Source organism: Lissotriton vulgaris, chromosome 4_1, assembly GCF_964263255.1.
Source record: "Lissotriton vulgaris chromosome 4_1, aLisVul1.2, whole genome shotgun sequence".
Classification (NCBI taxonomy): Eukaryota; Metazoa; Chordata; class Amphibia; order Caudata; family Salamandridae; genus Lissotriton; species Lissotriton vulgaris.
In genome coordinates this window covers 1,807,228,766-1,807,248,302 of record NC_141691.1, presented here as the reverse complement: position 1 = coordinate 1,807,248,302, position 19,537 = coordinate 1,807,228,766, and the positions used below count along the sequence as shown (strand labels likewise).

Here is a 19,537-nt window from a genome sequence, read left to right as displayed (position 1 = left end):
TCTCGCTCTAGTCTTCCAGAGCGCGAGATCAGTAACATCGAGTTGGCGCATGCGCGCCCAGGTAACTGCGCACTTGAACTGAATAGATCGACGGAGAGAGCAGCGTTTCCTCAGCGCGCCTGAATTCTAGTGCGCACCTTCAGAGTTTCAGAGCAGTTTTGTCCAGGAAAGTATTCAGAACTATTTCTAGAGTTACACTCGAGTTTTGTGGTAATTTGTTCTTTTCACGAATTCATCTTCAGAGTCCTTTGGTCGTCAGAGAACTGTATTTGTCAAGTACTGGAGATAGTGCGAAGTCGAGGATATGAAATATGCTTAATCATTTGGAGGAACGCCTTCTGTGAAGAGAAGGTTTCCAATCTTCAGAACCAAGTAAGACTTTCAGTTTATAATTGAATACTGCGTCACCTCATCATTCTGTGAGGTTTTCAGTGACTGAGTTTCAACTGTCAAGAGACTTTTCTAATCCTCTAGCCTCAAGGAATTAAGTGCACTGATGCACATATAGACTTGGTGTTCAATTTAAGACTGCTCAACCTTTCGTGAGAATCGAACTTATAATTTCAACCTTCCAGTCACGAAAGCGAGAAAGAACCTTTTTCCAACTGCATTCTTCAGTTCTTGAGCGGGAGCTGAAGCTCTTACAACTTATGAAAGAAAAGCTCAGGCAAACATAGAGTGGGGCAAAGTCATTGGTGAAAAAGGTAATGAGAGTAATATCTAAAGAATAATTAGAGTCTGAATCTTATAGTTTGAGAATAGAGTTACATTATTGTCATTGTTACAGGTATTGCCAGAAGAGAATAACCGAAGAAAGACGAGTCTGGTTGATACCATCACCATTGAAGTCTCTCTTGTTTGTCTTCCACTTCCCCTTTCCCTTCTGATTGAATTCGGGAGATTAGTGTTTCAATCTCTGTCTCCTGTGTTTGGTCAGGGGGTATTGGGGACTAGCGTCTGTTCCTGGGGAGGTCGCATTTGGTGTTCTGACAGGAGCGCAATATTTAAAATCTTAACTGAGCGTGGGCGCTTGCACGCTAGTGAACCAGATTCAAATCTGTTCCCTAATCACCGCCGCGGACCTGAGCCAAGCGAGGCCAGCATTTGGCTTTGAGGTCACCACCGCCAGCCCGGGATCTACGTGGGGTGCCTCCCTCGTGATCACCTTTGATTGCCACGGTGAGGAGCCTGAGTGCGCTGTGTGCCCGTAAACCAAAGCGCTAGGAAGGGAAGCGCTGCTGGCCAAATTCATCGCTGCCGGCCCGGGAACCTGGAAAAGTCCGGACAGGAATCCCCCGGTGACGTCAAGACCGCCCTGCACTGGGATTGGGCGCCGGTGCCCAGCAACCAGAGACTTCTCCAGCAAGGTGCTGCCCAGCAGGACGGCGGCTTCCCGTCAGCAAGGGAAGCCGCATTGGACCCCAGGAGACGACAGCGACTCTCCCCTTGGGTGGCGCCCACGACATGAAGGGAGAAGCTGTGGACGGAGGATCATCCCGAAGCAGACTGCAGCCCGAGACTAGCCTTCCCAGGTAAACACGCGCCCACACTGCTGTTAATGTGCTGATCGGGCGGGCTTGGGGGTCGGCGGGACTGCTGGTGGCAGGAGGATCTGGACTACCTCAAGAAAGTAATGGGGCCGGCCCGCATCGGGGCATATTTAACTCATGAGCTGCAATGTTAGCAGCGGGGACTTTACCATTGCTTGAGTAGTGCGGCACCTCCGAAGCGCGTGAGGCGTGCCATTAATGAGCACCACTTTTAAAGGAAATCGGGGACTGCAATTAAGAGACTGGGGACTAGAGGCGGAGAGAATACTGGCAGTTGCGGGCCCCGTTTGGAGTGCTCTTTGCAGCCTCTGTCTGATCACCACATGTAGAAGGCTCACATTACCATTGTCCCTAGTGGGAGCCCAGGCAGATTCCAGTTCTGGGTTGCCCTGAATTCAAAGAACTGCACTACCAAGGCAGTACAAATTCCTAATGACTGCGAACAGGAGACAACTTATTGCACCCGAGTAACTGACTTTCCTTTAATGAAGAATACCGTCATCCACTTTCCAAAGACATTACACTGACCCCTTTTGATCATATATATACACCTGTGGAGCCTTACTATTCCTATTGTTATCTTGCGCAATTTCTAGATAGGGATAACGTTACCTCCCTTATATGCAACTGGCTTCACTTTTATTATTGATCTTGCCTGCAACTGCATTTATTTGATGATTGATCTTGACGGAAACTGAGATAAAGATATTTATATTTTTATACTTCATTGGTGTAGTGTCTTTTTCTTTTGTGCGTGTTTTACTGGGAACAGTTGGTGTGTTGCACAAATACTTTACACATTGCCTCTGAAGTTACGCCTTTGCTGCTCTGCGCCAAGCTACCAGGTCGGAAGCGGTGGTCCTAACTTGGACTAGGGTGCATACCCCTGCCAACTAGAGACCCCGGTTCTAACAGTATGCATTGTAATGCCTGCGTTGTAGTGACATGCGTTGTAAAGGATGTTGCGATGTATTGACTGCGTTGTAAGTGTAGTGAGATGTAATGGTTGCGTTGTAAAGGATGTTTCCCGTCATGATGTGACGTCAGTGTGTTCTTGTCTACGGCAGCGAAAGCAGTTTGTAGGTGAATGGGCTTAGTTTCAACAGAAGGCACTCATTAATACTGGAATTAATTTCCCTTGTTACTAATTATTACATAAATTCTCTAACAAAAGTGAGGAGTGCAGTGCTTAATTTGAGCTGGTGGTTTCCGGTGCTCCGCAATGGCACTTAATTGACAACACCAAGACTTATGACAGCTAGCACATGGTGGCGCTATTGTTTAATATAGAGAGGACCACAACAGCAGTTGTTTATTAAGTGAATAGACATTAAAACAACTAATACCTGCCTCCCAAGGCATTCTTCACAGCTTTGGGGGCCTCAAACACTCTGAATTGTTATACTTGTAGCTGTGGGACGGCTAGTTTTGTAAGTACTGTCATTGGCAGCGACGGAAGTGGCACTGAGTGGTGCAAGCTGGGTTTACTCCTGACGAGGGCCCTGGCGCTTACTCTTTTACAAAGTAAGCACTGAGTGCATCACAACTCAGTATTGTGAATAGAAGATGATGTTTGGTATTTAGAGGCATCCTTTGACTAGATGCAGAAGATAGAGGGTTAATGTGGCCTTAGAACCACAATGCACTGCGACTGAGCAAAAGCCAAAGCTCCAGTGTCACTGTCTCCCACAGCACAACACTTAGCATGTGGACAGCTCCCCCAGTGTGTTTGTATTCGGGCCCATTTCCTCTACACCAAACTGTAAGCAAAGGTTTAATAGTTAGGAACAGAACATGATTCTAATCAAAATGCAGCTTTCGAAATAAAAGATGTATAAGAAATAATACTGTGTCACACCTCGTCTAAGTTGAGGAAGGCGAGTGAATATCTGGGATCATAATCATCCCTGTAGCCCTCCTGGCCGCTGTGGTAAAATTCAACATTGCTGATCCGTGCGCTTCCTAAGGGGAGAGAGAGAACAGCTTTAGCAACGGTCTAAAAATTATGGCCACATTCAGAATGGAAGTAAACCAAAAAGTGTCGTACGAAGATTCATAGAACGTCTGACCTTCATTACAGTCAAACTTGGGCAAATGCATATAATTCCCAAACTTCCTATGCATCAATTTATGAGTGAGTATCTTGAATTTTCTAATCGATGGTATTTACTCTATAAAAGCACAGCTATATAAATAGGCACTCATAAATGTAATAATATCGATACAGGAATATGTAATATTGGTTAACACCAGCAGTGGCTTAAAAATTCCAAAACATCGCGCGCAGTTGACTGAAAATACAAGACAGGCGGACGGTGGCACACAACATCAAAGGTAATTTGCCAATGCACAGGTGTGGTTGTGCGCCTATACGTCAGTTGATCATATCTTACTTTATCTGAGAATATTTGCACTGCAAGACAATCTGCACACATGTTTGTGGGTTCCTTACGTGCATGGAATCCTGCATGTGTTGCCTGCGTTCAAAGGAGACTGTATATTTGTTTTTTCTGTGAGCATTTGTCCCTACACCTTTGCAAGATTCCTGATGAATGTACATTCCCTCCTCTGCAAGGAGTTCTTCATTATCCCATTGGAAGATGTTTGAAAGATGGAGAACGCTTAAAGTTCTAGGGTCCTTGTTTAAAGAACTGAATAAAGCCCACATTTGTCACATTATATGACGAATTCATTTCACCACAGTCTATCAGCAACTTTATCAGAACAAAGGCTGTATGTCGACTATACCAGGAAATGGTAGAAAACGCTATAAGTAGAGAATAGCAAATGTTTTATTACCTCGATATTCATAGTTGTTAATTGTAAACCTGCTGACCAGCACGCGGGCGCCGAAGGACTCCTTGTACCACGCGGGATAATCTTGACCGATTATTTTGATGTTTCTGCTGAGCAGGCCCACATCTGCAGCTAGAGTGTAGCTGACATTGGTATCCGGCACCTGGTGAGTTTCAGCTGGAAGAAGAGGAATTGTAGATTTTGTTTGAAAATATTGATAGATTGCCTACTTTGATGAAAGATCAGGTTCAGTGATTCACTCATTACTCCAAAGCATCATCATTTTAATGTATTAGAATAAGAATACAATATTTAAAAAACAATCAGAGGAAAGAATTAAAATAGAGTGCATTACCACTTCATCATAGACATTTGGGAATTTTTGATCTAAGGACTAAGGTTCAAGGTTTGTTTTATTATTGGAGTATTTGCATTTTATTCACAAAATAGACAGGGTCGTCTTATGCATTTTTCTACCTTTAGTTCTTACAGCAAAAAGAAGCAATATCACATTCTACATCTCCCAGCAAGCTAGGTTGAAAAGAATCAATAGCAATCATCTCTATGAAAGGTGTCTTGTAGGGGGAATCCACCACTACATTCCAGAGCAAGATCTGAAATCTGTTGCTCACACATCGGCGCTCTCCTGAACAATTATTATCAGTCTCTCTTGGCTGGTCTCCCAGCTCACCTCCCTGAAATCGACCCTACCCTCTGCAGCACACTTTATCTACCGGTCCAAAGGGAATGACCTTATCACATCTATGCTGGTCCCTCTCTGTTGGTTGCCCATTGAGGCCAGGCCTGTATTAGAGACCGCTTGCATCACCCAAAGGCCCTACACACATCCGCTCCCTATTACATGGCTGACACATTCAAACTTTCAGGAGGTTCTAGACCATCGCAAAACGCCAAAGCATTGTTACTAGACCCCCAACATTTAAAAAGTAACTATTGCTGGCACAGTCTTTCTCAGGGAGCGCAACCAGAATTTGAAACTCACTACCTCCAAGCACCACCTCCCGGCGACCTTCAAAGTGGAACTGAAAACCCTCCTTCAACATTAAGACATTCCAGCCAATCGCTTTCATTGACAACATGTTCCCTTGCTTTCTAAACTGCACTGAAAGCCCTTTTCCTTAAATTATATTTTAGCTAAGACACTGCAGCTAATCCTCTCCATTGAGAGCAGGTTCACTCCTTGGCACAGAACTACACTGCCGTCACTTCATTAGACGCTTTCACTGCTGTGTATACCTATTGTACAACTTGTTTCCTTTTTCGGTGAGAACATGATGAGTATCGCATTTACTGCACATGAAAGGAAATACAGAAAAGTGTCAAAATAAAATAAACTTCCAAGTATGTATTTGTGGATAGTTCTGACTAAAAGGTCAAATGCTTACTCAGCAGCCACCACCAATACTGTGGTTTTACGTCATGATTGTTGCTGATGATCTGGTTGGTATTTTCTCAGTGTATTGTTTACCTGTACGCAACGCATTATTCTAGTTAAATTGTTTTTTATGAGTTGGATATTATTTTGGGGACTGCCAAATGCCCTATTCATGTCTAATACCCTAGTCAATCTTTCCTGTTTCAGAAAACAAAATACACCTGGTGAGGGTTGGTGGAAATATCACCTTTATGCTCATTTTATATCTCATGTCTTTCAAAACGTGTAAGCCACACAGCTACTTGGGACTATACACAATAAATGTATATACAAAACCCAGTCCTACGTTTAACAATTAACATTACAACATGAATTCCGTGATTGTACTGTGTGTACCATGCTACGATTTAATGCTGTTTTATGTGACACGTATAGGTGTTACAGAACTAAATAATGCCCCCTTTGGTAGTATGGACATTTCAGCATATTTCAGCAGGCGAATTCTTTTGTGGTACAGGGGCAGAAATACAGGCAGTGAGTGTTGACTCATTCAATAGTAAAACCTGTGCATCAGCAGCTATGCACTACCAACCACTCACTACCTTGATGCCACCTCATGAGCTAATTAGAATGGGTGCTAGTGCAACTTGTGACCACCTCGAGATACCCACTCACACAGATCTAACCGGCTGTACAAGTGTGTGGCCCAGACCACAGTAGATGGCTGCACTACATGTAACAGCCCTACAGGTACGAGGAAAAATGCTTACCACCATCTTTCAGTAAAGTGCCTACCTACTTAAATGAATAAATTGTTGGTATTATTTTTAACTAGTGTCTAGCTAAACAAAATGACATGTTTTTTAATGTTTCAACACAAAGAGGTCATTAGTAAAAATTACAATGAAATTCAAAATTGTATGAACACCAGTAGATGATATTAATATGAATTCATGGCTTGTAGAAAGGATTGGCTTATAATGTGCGCTCGCCCTGTCCTACTAAGGATGCTGGCGATGGGTCTTAAAAGGCCTGTGCGTGAAATCCCGCTCGCAGTTGCCAACTTTAAGTTTTTTTGGTCACTTCACGGAGTTACGCATAGCAACGGAACTCAGCAAACTCCACCCAGGTCTGCGTAAAACAAGACTTTTCAATTTTGCAAAACTTTTCTGCAATCTATGCAACCATGACTACTTGTACAAAGCCTTACATTAAATCTCAAGCTAGTAGCTACACAAATACATTACAGTGGTTGGCACTTACCAATGTGGCCGAAAGAAAGAGACTGATTTAGAGTGAGGATTCTTCTGTCGGGTGAGACAGTAACAATCCTTCTAGTTTCTGTCTGCCAAGCATCATAGCTGGTGGTGGTGATCAGAATGTCCTCTCCCACCTGGGGAAACATTTTACAATCAGATTTGAAAAACAGATGTACTTGAAGTTTGATATCTTATTCGAAAAGGACATTCCTATATGTGTCTATCTGGCATTTGAATTACTCCTAACTCCATATAAGTTTTTAAAAAACTTAGCAGATTCCACAAACATTTGCAATACGCAAGCACAACTTATGCAACTGAATGTGCACTGAACAAATATGAAGATTTGTTTTGATACGTGAAGCAGATATGAATTTCCACACATGCAATGCTTTTGCTAGTCAGAACAACTTGCCCAAAGGCCAATGGCTTGTTTTCCAATGATCAATTATAAAAATGCATTGACTGTAAAGCAGCATGAGCAAATCTGAGTTTGCACATTTCTGCATGTTGGCAGGCAGTTTTGCAGGGTTATCCCAGAACTTTTTGCCTTCCTCCTGTATTTTTTCTTGCCTGTTTTTATTGGTTTTATGACTCTGGGCACTTTACCACTGCAGATCAGTGATAAAGTGCACTTGCTCTCTCCTGTAACTTGGTAAGATTGCTCTACAAAGGTTTGGCATATTTAATTTACCTGTAAGTCCCTTGTATTGTGGTATCCTATATACCAAGGGGCTGTAAAAAAAATGCTTGCGCCACCCACAGTAATATCCTTTCAAATCTGTCTCAGGCCTCTGCCGCACCAGGCCTGGTGTGCGCAGTTTACTGCCGCAGTGAAGTGGCATTTAAAGTGTTTGCCAAGTCTGAAACTCCCCTTTTACTACAAATAGGCATATAGGCAGTAGTGGCCTGTGGAGGGAGTTCCGCGGGGCGGTGGGGGTGGTGGGGGCGGCGGGGGAGGGGCAGGGTGGCAGGTAGTAAACTACAGAATAGAGCCGAACGGAGGTAAGTAAACAAATAAATAAATAAAACTAATTCCGTTGCACTCACTGCATCACATTTGGCAATGCAGTGCGCGCAATAAAATTCATTTTGTTCATTTGTTTGTTTACTTACCTCTGTTCGCCTGTATTCCAAAGCTACTACCCACCATGCTTCCCCTCCCCTGCCCCACCACCCCTCGGACTTCCCTCCACGGGCCGCTCCTGCATATAGGTCACCCCTAAGCTAGGCCCTAGGTAGCCCTGTGGGCAGTGTGCTGTGCAGGAAAAAGGTGGGACATGTGCCTTTGTTGTGTGGGATGACCTGGTAGTGACAAACAGCCTATTTGGCTTCTCACTGTTGTGAGGCTGCTCCTCTCATAGGTTTGCATTGGAAATTCCCTGATATGTGCTTCAGTGGTAATTTCTGACATGAAAGTGGTAGCATGGCCATGTTTGGTATAGTGGTGATAAATCCTGCTTATTGGTGAAAGCAGATTTTTTATTACAATTTTAGAAATTCCACTTTTAGAAGTGGGCAGTTCTGTGTGCGTACGACTCTTTGTGCCCTGCCTGGTTGTGTATACACCGGCTGGCTTAAACTGACAGGTGCTGGGGATGCACATTCACACTAGACAGTCTAAAGGGGGGTTGTGATGTGCCCTGCCTTCCTTGGGTGACTCATAGCCAGGCTGAATAGACCTGGTCTGCATTTGGAGTGTTAGGAGGAGTTATCACCTGCACCTCGATAGGGCTGTGCCTGCCTTTCATAATGCTGTCCCCGCCCTCCTGTAGTGTCTTTGGAGCCAGGACTGGGGATTGAATGAGAGAGTTGTGCACTTCTAAAATTGTTTGAAGTGCCCCCAGAGCAAAGACTTTGTGGGTTTAAGTACAGGGGCTGTGACCCCATGATTTTAGACAGTGTGTGGGACTTCAAACCAGATGCTGCTGTCTCTTCATATTGCACCAAGGGAGTGCTGTGCTGCCAGGAGGAACCACCATTTGGACTGCTTACTTTGCTGGACTGGTCTGCTACCTGCTGAATGCTGGGCTGCACAAGGGGATGCCACCTTGCATCTGGCTAGATTGTGCTTCCCTGCATGCCTGCTTACTTTGCTTGATACCCCAGTGCTCTCCAGGGGCTTGTTGGCTCTCCCCCTACCCCTGTGGGACTGCAGAAATTCAGGACCCAGCCTTGGGACTCGTGAGTCCAGCCATCATAATCCTGTGGCTGCTGGAGCACCCGAGGAGAAACGCTCTTCCTAACAGAGAGCCTTGCCACCCAATCGGAAGTGCTCTTCTCTCCACGAGAACTTGTGCTCAGCTTGAAAGTCAGAGGTGCAGGCGTTGTGGTCCCACCAGCACATGGTGAGCACTCTGCTTTGTAGTCAGAGAGTGTGAAGCGCTCTATCGTTCCCAGGAGTCCAGCCTGTGTTGCTGGCATACCTGCAAGGCCTACACAGGGCCCTAAATCAGTGGAAGAGAGATGCCAGCATTGTCGTACCGGAGCCACGGTGGAGGAGACGCCGCCAGCTCTCCTGTCAGGATATCCAGCATGTACCTTCATTTGTATGAGGAGCTCCTTGGAGCACGGCTCTGAGTGCAGGATCACCCACTCCCATGTAGATGGCTTCACCGCAGCCGACTCCGAGGTCAGACGCGACCTCGCGGACAGCCCAGCTCTCACACGGAGCTAAATTGTAGCAGCTGCACTCATTAATATCCTGCCGTGGGGGACTAAGAGAGGTCTATCCATCGTCATTGACAGGGTGGGCGTGTTTGTCTTTGCCCAGATCATGGATGGCCCAGGCAGCCAGGGAGGAACTGGGTCCTCACAGTGTTGGCAGCTGCACTGCGCTTTCACTGGCAGCTAACTTTGGGTATTCTGAACACGGGCAGCAGGACAGACCAAGGGAGGTCTCCCACGCCCGCTATAGATGCAATCCTCACGCGGGGAGCAGAACCTGTTGGCTGTGACAGTAAAGGGTGAGACATTGATGGCAGCTCCCCACTTTCTTGAAGGAGGAGAATTACGATATTCACTGTTGTAGGTAGACATGAGGCCAAGTAACCTACATGTGGGGTGCACAAATGACCATATAATGCCTGATAGGAGCACAAGTGTATTGGCGACCTGTAATTGAGTTGGTGATTTCTATCCTAGTGATGTATGTTGATGCTTTTTTTCTCTTCATTACCTAATTGCTTCATATTTAGGCCCTTATGTTGTGCTGTAGGTTGTGTTTCCTCGCATTTCCAAGACAAGGTATAGTATGCCCAGTAGCCATGATTTATGTATGACCTAACCTGCATTTTAGGTCCTGAAGTGTTCTAATGTATGTCGTTTTTGCCTTGGCCTGTCAGGATAATGAACATTATTTCAGGATTCACCTTATATGGGCAGTCAAGGGTATTTGTATGGAGTGTTACCTACAAGTATTTACTTTATGCATTAATTGTGATGTTATGACACTTGCCTGGTTGGCAAAGGGATTTATGTGATTGTGGTCTATGTGTTTTATATACAATAAATGATATATATTTATATAACCTTGTGTGGAGTCTATTTTGTGGTGTGCCTAGTGTGTCACCAGTGTGTGTGTGTGTTGCGCAAATGCCTTACACATTGCCTCTGGGATAAGTCTAACTGCTCTGCCAAGCTACCAAGGGTGTGAGCAAGGGTTAACTTGTGTGTGTACCTCCCTTATCCTGACAGTGGTGGTTTCTGCCTCACGTAGGTGTATACCCTAGCCAACCAGAAACTCAATTTCTAACAGTGCTCATAATATGCAGGGGGTTTTGAACTGTCAGGTGTAATTGAGGTCACCACCAGTGACACTGCATTACTCATAGAAGAATGGCGTACAGATTGCAAATCTCATATTTATGTTTTCAATTCCTACATAAATATGTCTCGCCCCCCTGACTCCACCCTAAATGGGATCCCTTGCATTATTTAGAAGCTCATGCAGTACTGGCGAAATCACACAGAATACAAACAACACATTGCTAGTCAAATATTGAGCAGTGTATTTGTTAGGTGCATGGCTATCCTCCATTTGGGAGTGGACTTGAGGGATGAAGCCATGTTCTGTGGGCGGGGCCCAGGAGGATCAGCAAGAATTACAGCCACTGGGGTAGCACCAGGGCTGGCGGAGATGAGCTTCATTTATGACAGCGTTTCTGACTTGATGAAAGATTTATAATTTTGTATGTAATGAGGGATGGAAAACCACACTAAAATGGTTAAAGTGGCAGTAAAGAGGCATGAAGTGTATGCTAAAAAAAGATAGTGGCTATATAGCTAGGTGGTAAAGGAAGTACGATGAACTCAAGAAAATCTACTATAGAGCATAGCCATCCTGGACTGAAAGTGAACATCAAAATCCCCTCACGTATACAAAGCGCGACAACTGTGCAGTTATCAGTTTCCCACCTTCCAGTCCACCGCATCCACCAAAGATATGTTCATTGATCCGGCCAAGGCTGTTTCTGACAATTTTGTTTTGTAAACAGAGCGGGGAATTCCATGAAGATCCAGTCCGCCAAACACCCCTGCAGATCAGAAAATAGAGGGTTATGCTCCAGCGTAACACATGATGTAAGTCCCCGTACACAGTAATTATTATGCTTGTATTCGAAGGTTCTATACCCTATACATTACCCAAGGGGCTGATCATCGTATGCTGCACGGTAACACAATTTATCACTACATATAGTTACTTTTTCCTGCTGTGGTGATTCAGAGTTCTGTAGCAGGTATCCCCAGACGTTTGCTAATTTAGCCATTTTTCTTTCGTCAAATGAAAATATGTATATTATTTTATATGAGTACTGAATCATTTGCCCCGTGTGACTGAGGGGATTTTATTTGGTGGAAGTATGCAGAAGTGAGCCATTCCTGAGGTAGCTGACCCCTAGAATTCCACTAACTGGGAGGGAGTAATCGGCTTTGGAGATTTGGGGACCTTCCAAAGTGTGGGCAGGTGTGGGAACTCTGCCAAGATTTCTGCATGAGCACAAGCACACACACATACCAAACAAAAGAAAAGACAAACCATTATCGAAAATGCACAGCCGCGGATTTCTAAACCATCATTCATCATATACCAATCTTACCAAGAGACCTGCTAATAAACTTCCTAATTTGCCAGTTACATGGAAACGGAAGGTAGGCATCCCTTAGTACTTGTGAAACAAATAATATCCACGGAGGCAAAAAAGACAACGATTGTTTGAGGTGCCACCCAATGAGTAACTTGTAATGTCGGTGTTTTACCCAGCAATGATGACGCTGCAATCAGGTGGTGTTTAACCGTCTTTATTAAAACACGTCTACCTCTGAAGAGCGCCGCGCCTCAACTGCCGATTAACGGTCTTACGCGCCAAACCACTTATGCAGCCGCGTAACCCTGCGCGGGCGCGGCACGTCACGTGACCTACGTGACGTGCATACACTAGTGCGCTATACTACATATCTCCCCCTTTTACCCAACATGGAGACAGTTCCTCATTGTCCACAGTTCAGTTCATAGTCTTTGTACTTTGCTGGTTTAACCACCACCCTGCCACTTCGAGTCAGTCTTACCGGGGTGCTGGTGTTCTCACATTCGTTACTTCCTTCTGACTCCTGCGCAGCCGCGCCTGCTTCTCCTTCTCTCCTACTTCCTCGGGCCATCCACTCCAGCTCGCGCTCCCTTGTCTCTAGTTCTTGTGTGTCTTCACCATCCTCCTCGAGCGTTCCTTCCGGAGCCTCCTGCTCTTCCGACTCTGTTCCTTCTTCCTCCCAGTCCGTGGTCCTCTGATTCCAGTTCAACACTTTGTTACATCTTGCCATGCGGTCTTGCGACCAGACATTGCCATCACTCAGTAGAGCCGCCCTGCCCCTTACTTCTTTCACTTGCATGGGCTTGCTGTACTTGCTCTCTCCGTTCCTCTGCGCATTAGCCAACCTCACTCGCACCCACTCTCCTTCCTCTAATCCAGTGTCCCGTACATTCCGTCTGCGATCATAATGTTTAGTGTAGGTTGCTTGAGCTTTCTCAAGGTTGGCTCGCACCACCGCGGGCGACCATTCGCTGGTGATTGTTTTCTCTTTCCACACTCGATTGTCCTGTGTGAAAGGTTCTCTGCCTCTGAGTATTTGGAACGGGCTGTATCCTGTACTGGTAGGCGTTATCCTGTACGCCCAGATCATGTGCCAAATCTCTGCCTCCCAGTCTTTGTCATCGGCTATGGCAGCTTGGATTGACCCCATCACCACCCTGTTGAAACGTTCCACTAAGCCGTTGCCGGCTGGGTGGTAAATCGCTGTGTGCTTGGCTCCTATGCCATTTCTTTTCATGAATCTGTTCCACTTCTCTGATTTGAACTGGGGCCCATTGTCGCTAAGCACCACCTTGGGGATGCCTTCCCTCACGAACGTGTCTGCTAGGAACTTGATGATTGCGTCTATGTCCATGGTCTCTCTTATCATTATCTCTGCCCATTTCGAGTACCTGTCCACCATGACACACACGTACTTTTGCACTCCTTGTATGTCCAGAACCGGGCCCAGTATATCCACGCTCAGTTCTTCCCAAGGGTTCTTTGGTATCTCAAACTTGCCCATCTCAGGTCGGAGAAGTTTTAAGGTCTTATCCGCTCCTTGACACCTGGTGCAGTTCCTGACATGTCTTTCTGCTTTCAAGTCCATTCCCGGCCACCAGTAATTTTGCCTGGTTCCCAGCCTCAATTTGCAGATCCCAAGGTGTCCCTCGTGGAGTGTGTCCAGTAGCCGGTCTACGAGGTCGGCGGGTGGTATCACTCTCTCGCCCCTGTGTACAAACACTCCCTTGTCTCCTATCGATAGTTCCTTTCTAACTTCATAGTAGGGTCTGAGTTCCCTTACCAGCGCTTTCTTCTCGGGCCATCCTTGCGTCACAAACTTCTTTACTTCCTTCAACGCTGCGTCCTCGTTATATGCCTTTTCCCATTCTGTGAGGCTGATAGAAACCTCCTGGTCCTCTGTGAGTGCCACCCATTCCTCTGTTCCTGCCGTGTTCACACCACTGGATTCCATCGCAGCATCTCTGCTCAGGTAGTCTGCTACACGATTCCTGTTCCCTGGCACATGCTCCACGTCGTACCGGAACTCTAGTAGCTTCAACGACATCTTTGATATTCTTGGTGTGGCTTCGGCGTGCCTACTTGACGTCAGCACCTTGAGCAGGGGTTTGTGGTCTGTTCTCAATAGGAACCGTGTGCCCCACAGAAATTGTCTGAACCTCGCAGTGGCCCACACTACTGCCAGCATCTCCTTCTCTATTACGCTGTATCTTTTCTCAGTGTCCGACAGCGTGCGTGAGGCAAAGCTTATAGTTTCCATCTGTCCTTGCCCTCTGTCCTGCATCAGGACTGCTCCCAAGCCTTTGTCGCTGGCATCCGTGGTTAGGACCGTTCTGCCTTGGGGGTCATACCCTTGCAGGGGAATGGCTTCTGTGATCGCTTTCTTGACATCATCGAACTCACTCTGTGTCTCTGCTGACCATCGGAACTCTGTTTTCCTTCGTAAGTTGCCTCATGTGATGGGTTCTGGAGGCGAAATGTTGCACGAATTTTCCGTAGTACTCGGCCATGCCGAGAAATGATCTTACTTCCTCTTTGCTGATTGTAGGAGGTGCCTCACGGATCGCCTTGACGTTTTCCGTCTTGGGGGTCAGTCCTTCCACGCCTATTTCATGTCCCAGATATGTCACTGACGACATTCCGATGCGGCACTTTGACCATTCCGCGGTGAGACCTTTTCCCTCCAAAATCCGCAGCACCTTTCCCAGCTTTGCGTCAGGATCCAGTTTGTCTCGGCCCATTATCAAGATGTCGTCTTGAAAGTACTGGACGCCGGTGCTATTATGGAACAGCTGGTGCATCAATTTTTGGAACACTGCCGCTGCAGACGCCAGTCCGAATGGCATGCGGAGAAACTGGTAACACCCGAACGGGGTGATAAACGACGTGAGATGGCGGCTCTCCGGATGCAGGGCAATTCGGTGGTAGGCGGAGGTCAGGTCGATGGTGGAATACCATTTGATGCCTCGGGTGCTGGCCAGCATCTCTTCTATTCTTGGTAGGGGAAATCTTTCTACAACAATATTCTTGTTCAGCTCCCTGAGGTCCACGCACAACCGGACCTTCCCGTTGGGCTTCTTGACCACCACCAGTGGCGATAGCCATTCCGCACATGTGATGGGTTGAATGATCCCTTTCTTCTCCAGCTCTTGGAGCTCCTCTCGCACGGCCTCACGTACTGCGATGGGGATGTTTCTGACTCGGTGGGCCACGGGTACTGCCTTGTCCTTCAGGATGATCCTATGTGCAAACTTCTCAAGCTTCCCCACGGTGCCTCCGAACACCTTGGGGAATGTCTTTCTCCATCTGTCTTGGTCAGGCCACTCTTCATGTTCAGTTAATAAGATCTGCTCCACACCCCCGGGATCCAACTTGATGCCCAGGTCACCCTGGTCCAGCCACCCCAACACGGATGGTCCCTTTTCCGCTATGTAGAGCTTGCAGCAGGCCGATCGACCTCGGAATTCGAATTTCAGTGGCCGGAATCCCGCCATAGGTATGCGGTCCCCATTGTATGTGACTGGGCGGATATCTAGCCTCTCCAGTTCCGGGCCTAGTCGTGGTGCAAACTTTTCCTCCCACACAGCCCTCTGGACGATGGTATACGGCGAACCGGTGTCCGCTATTATGCTAATCATGACTCCTCCTATAGTCATCTCCAACACCGGCTTCATAGATCTTTTTCCATCCACACTCATGACTTGTACATCCGCTCCCAGTACCTGATCGTATATGCCCAGCACCGTGGCTACTTCCTCCTCCGGTGTGTCTTCCTGCGTGTCGCTATCCTGGCTGATGAGTCTCACCGTGTTCTTGGAGGCTTTCTTTCTGCACACCTTCTCGAAGTGTCCAATTATACCACAGTACATGCATTTGGCCCGGAACGCCGGACATTTCCTATCATGCGCCTCGTGCGTCCAGTTTCCGCATCTGTAGCATGGTTTCCGGTTGGTGCCCGCGTGCCTTCCTGGAGGCCCACCATCACTGCTCCACCTGGCGCCATTCTTTTCCATTGACTTTTTTGTCGATTGGTCCTTACGGGTCACGTCTTCATCAATCTTGTTCACCGTAGTGCTGGTCGCCGTCTCCTTCTTAGTTGCATCCGCACATCTCCTCGCCAGCTCCGCTCTTTTGACGATGACCATTACATCCTTCAGGGTGGTTTCTCCACTGGCCCACAACTTGTCTTGCACGGAAGTGCACGTGGTGTGCATAATCACTTGGTCCTTTATGAACTCCTCCTCCCAGTTGTCGTACTTGCATGCGGCCACCAGCCGTTTTAGCGCCGCCACGTACTCCTCTACCATCTCTCCTGGCCGCTGTTTCCTTTGTTGAAAATTGAACCTGTCCACGGACACACACACCGCCGGTCTAAAGTGTTCATTCAGGTCCTCGATTGCGTGGGCGTATACATCATCGTCCGTGCTGTTCCTTTGCTTCGGCACCAGGCTTTTGTACACTCTCAAACCTTCCGGGCCTAGGTTCAACAGCAGGATGCGTTTTTTCCTTGATGGTTTGAACGTCTCTTCTCTCTTGTCCTCTAGCACGCCAATGAAGTTGTCGATGTATTCTCTCCAATCGTCCCACTTCATTAGTGGCTCTCCTGGCCTGGGCAGGAATTGCACCGGCGCTGTCGCATATCCAGTTTGGATGCTCATCCTTTCACTCTTGATCGCGGGCTGATGGCTTGTTTGGCCCTTGGGGCTTCCTGGGGCACTATCTCGTTCTGCTTTGTACGCGTGGTTCTGGGGACCACCTGTATCAGCCCCCTCGCTCTTTACCAAGGTATCCAGCTCATTCCTTGGCTGGTGGACGATACCACGTGGCTCGCTGCTCCACGTGTCTTCCTCGCTTCCCGCTGCTCTGGACTCTGGAGGAGCTTAAAGTTGTTCGGCCCTGCTGCGCTCTTCAGGGTGATTGCTTGGTTGTCGTCGGTTCACTGCGGGGTAGGGATAGTCGATCCCACCCTCGTCGCCATTGTAATGTCGGTGTTTTACCCAGCAATGATGACGCTGCAATCAGGTGGTGTTTAACCGTCTTTATTAAAACACGTCTACCTCTGAAGAGCGACGCGCCTCAACTGCCGATTAACGGTCTTACGCGCCAAACCACTTACGCAGCCGCGTAACCCTGCGCGGGCGCGGCACGTCACGTAACCTACGTGACGTGCATACACTAGTGCGTGCTACTACATAACTATTACCCAATTTATGGTAGTTATTCACCGCCCTCAGGAGAATGTAAAGCTGAGCCCCCTTGTTGGGGTTGAACCTTGAAGCCTTCACTTAACCGCATTTGTGGTTAACCGAGGGGACATTCACTGACCCATCGTCCCAGGTGAATTTCATGTACAGACTATTCTCACTAACTCTTCAAGGCATACCAAACATTATACTTAATTTGTGCACGGTGAATATCCTCATGCAGTAGCTGGTGAATGCCTTTCCTTCTCAATATGTGAAGAGTTGTAAAAATGCATTAATGTGAGGTCGGAAATCTGTGGGTGCATATTTCTGACTGTATAAGAATCAGAAGCAATGTTTCTAAAAGAAGCCTTTATTCGAAATGATTTACTGAAATATTAATGTGGTGATGACGGCTGCACTCGTCTCCTAATAGCATATTACAACCAGGATCCCTTTGGTTCATTATTTCGCTCTACTTTAAACAGTGGAGAGAAATAAGATCCCCTTTCTGAGCACAAATGTTTTACCGCTTTCGTAAAAACTCCCATGGTTTACCTAATACTTTTGACCCTTCAACGGGTCCATCTGGAAAGACTGATTCAGGCGTTGAGTGGTTTCCTTTCAGTACAATGTGCAGTTCTCCTTGGAATGGGTCGTTCTCCCAGCCTCCTATCAACCGGCCGCCCTGTTGTGAGCAAGAGTACACATGGAGTCAATTTAAGCATGTGGGCACGAGTGGGTAGAAAATACATACAGAGAAATATGTTTCATACTTATTGCTGATATGCTATAAATTGCAGACATTCTTTAAAAACAGTAAGGATTACTACACTTTTTTGACAAAACAAACTCCACTGGGCAATGACGATTCGACGTGAAACTGGCTGTGAACATTGAAAGTCAGCATCATTATTGACTTGGGGCGTTTGTTTATACCAGTATTGCATTCCTAGTTCATTTCTACAGAATAGGACAGTCTGATTGTTGGGACAGTCTCTAAATACCACTGCATTCCTAGTTCATCTCTACAGCAAAGCGCAGTTAATTTGTTGGGACATCAGTTATAATCCATTGCATGTCCTATAGAAACATCTCTTCTCAGAATGTCTTTGACACCCCTTTGAGCATTATTCCTTACCTAGACTTCTTGTCACTTACGCAAATTTCATTAATCCATGTAGCCAACGCGTTTTGTCTCATAGGAGACTTCTTTAGGCCTCTAAATTGTGTACTTTTGAGAATCCAATTTTGTTCAAAATGAATTTTATAAGACCAAGTGAACTTCTAATGACACACTATTGGTCTTAAAATGAAGATGACTAAATATACATCATCTTAGAATGACAATGGCTGAATATACATCAATGAAAAGTGGCAAGGTGGCCAACAGCAATAAGCTCAGCGTATGCTTGCGAAACAAATCAAACCAATTTGTTGGCTACATGGGTTAATGAAATTTGTTAATATTATATTTTAAATGACCATTGACCAATAAAGAAAACACTTTTTTGAATACAAAGACAACGATTAGATCTTGCAAATTTCTACAAGTCATCATGGACACTTGATGCTATTTGAGCTTTTTTTAATAATTCAAATTGATGGGTGCTGATTCCGCTTTCTTTGTCCTAGTTCTTTGAAAGAGAGGTGCATTGATTGCAAGGTGGGGCCCAAAGACTTAGGGACTAATTACAATCACTTAAGTCTGCGCCTAGCCCCAGGGCTAGCAATACCAGGGGTATCAGTGATCAGGACCAAGAAGTTATGCACCTAATTACCCTGGTAATGCCTCATTTCACCAAAGAGAGTTATAGGAAGACTAATAATGAGGTTGTATGGAAAAGGCTCTCAAAAGAGTAAAAAGGAGCAACCCCCACCCCAGATACAAATCCTTGGATATATTCTCCCTCCACCAGGAATGAAGACCCATGGGAAGTTGTCTTGGAGAGATAATCATTTGCTGCTCGCATGTGAGGGTACCTGCAGGTCGCAAGTTTGAATCAGGTCAAGACCAATACAGCCATTGTTCCCTCCAAGTTCAATACATTGCTGTCAGTAAATTGAGTGATCAGATGGACCATGTATCAAATACCAACATGGTGGCATAAGCAGTACTTCAAACATATTATTGTCGTCAATTAGGGATAAGAGCCACTAGTAGTACTGAATCAAATGGTATATTAACCGAGGTAGGCATGAACCGCCCTTAACCGTTATCACATGAGAACATCTGTTTTGCATTTGCAATTGTAAGTGAACTCAC

General features: G+C 46.2%; 1 protein-coding gene across 1 annotated transcript in view; it reads right to left on the bottom strand.

The window, feature by feature from the left end:
* The window catches only part of LOC147724585 (fibrocystin-L-like), a 505,554-nt gene that overhangs the window by 146,781 nt on the left and 339,236 nt on the right, over positions 1-19,537 (bottom strand). The window contains exons 58-62 of the mRNA XM_086918064.1: positions 17,830-17,959; positions 11,418-11,536; positions 7,006-7,135; positions 4,350-4,523; positions 3,409-3,512 (exon numbers count right to left, since the gene is read on the bottom strand). Coding sequence (XP_086774190.1) covers positions 3,409-3,512; positions 4,350-4,523; positions 7,006-7,135; positions 11,418-11,536; positions 17,830-17,959 — 657 coding nt within the window. The remainder of the gene's footprint in view (positions 1-3,408; positions 3,513-4,349; positions 4,524-7,005; positions 7,136-11,417; positions 11,537-17,829; positions 17,960-19,537) is intronic.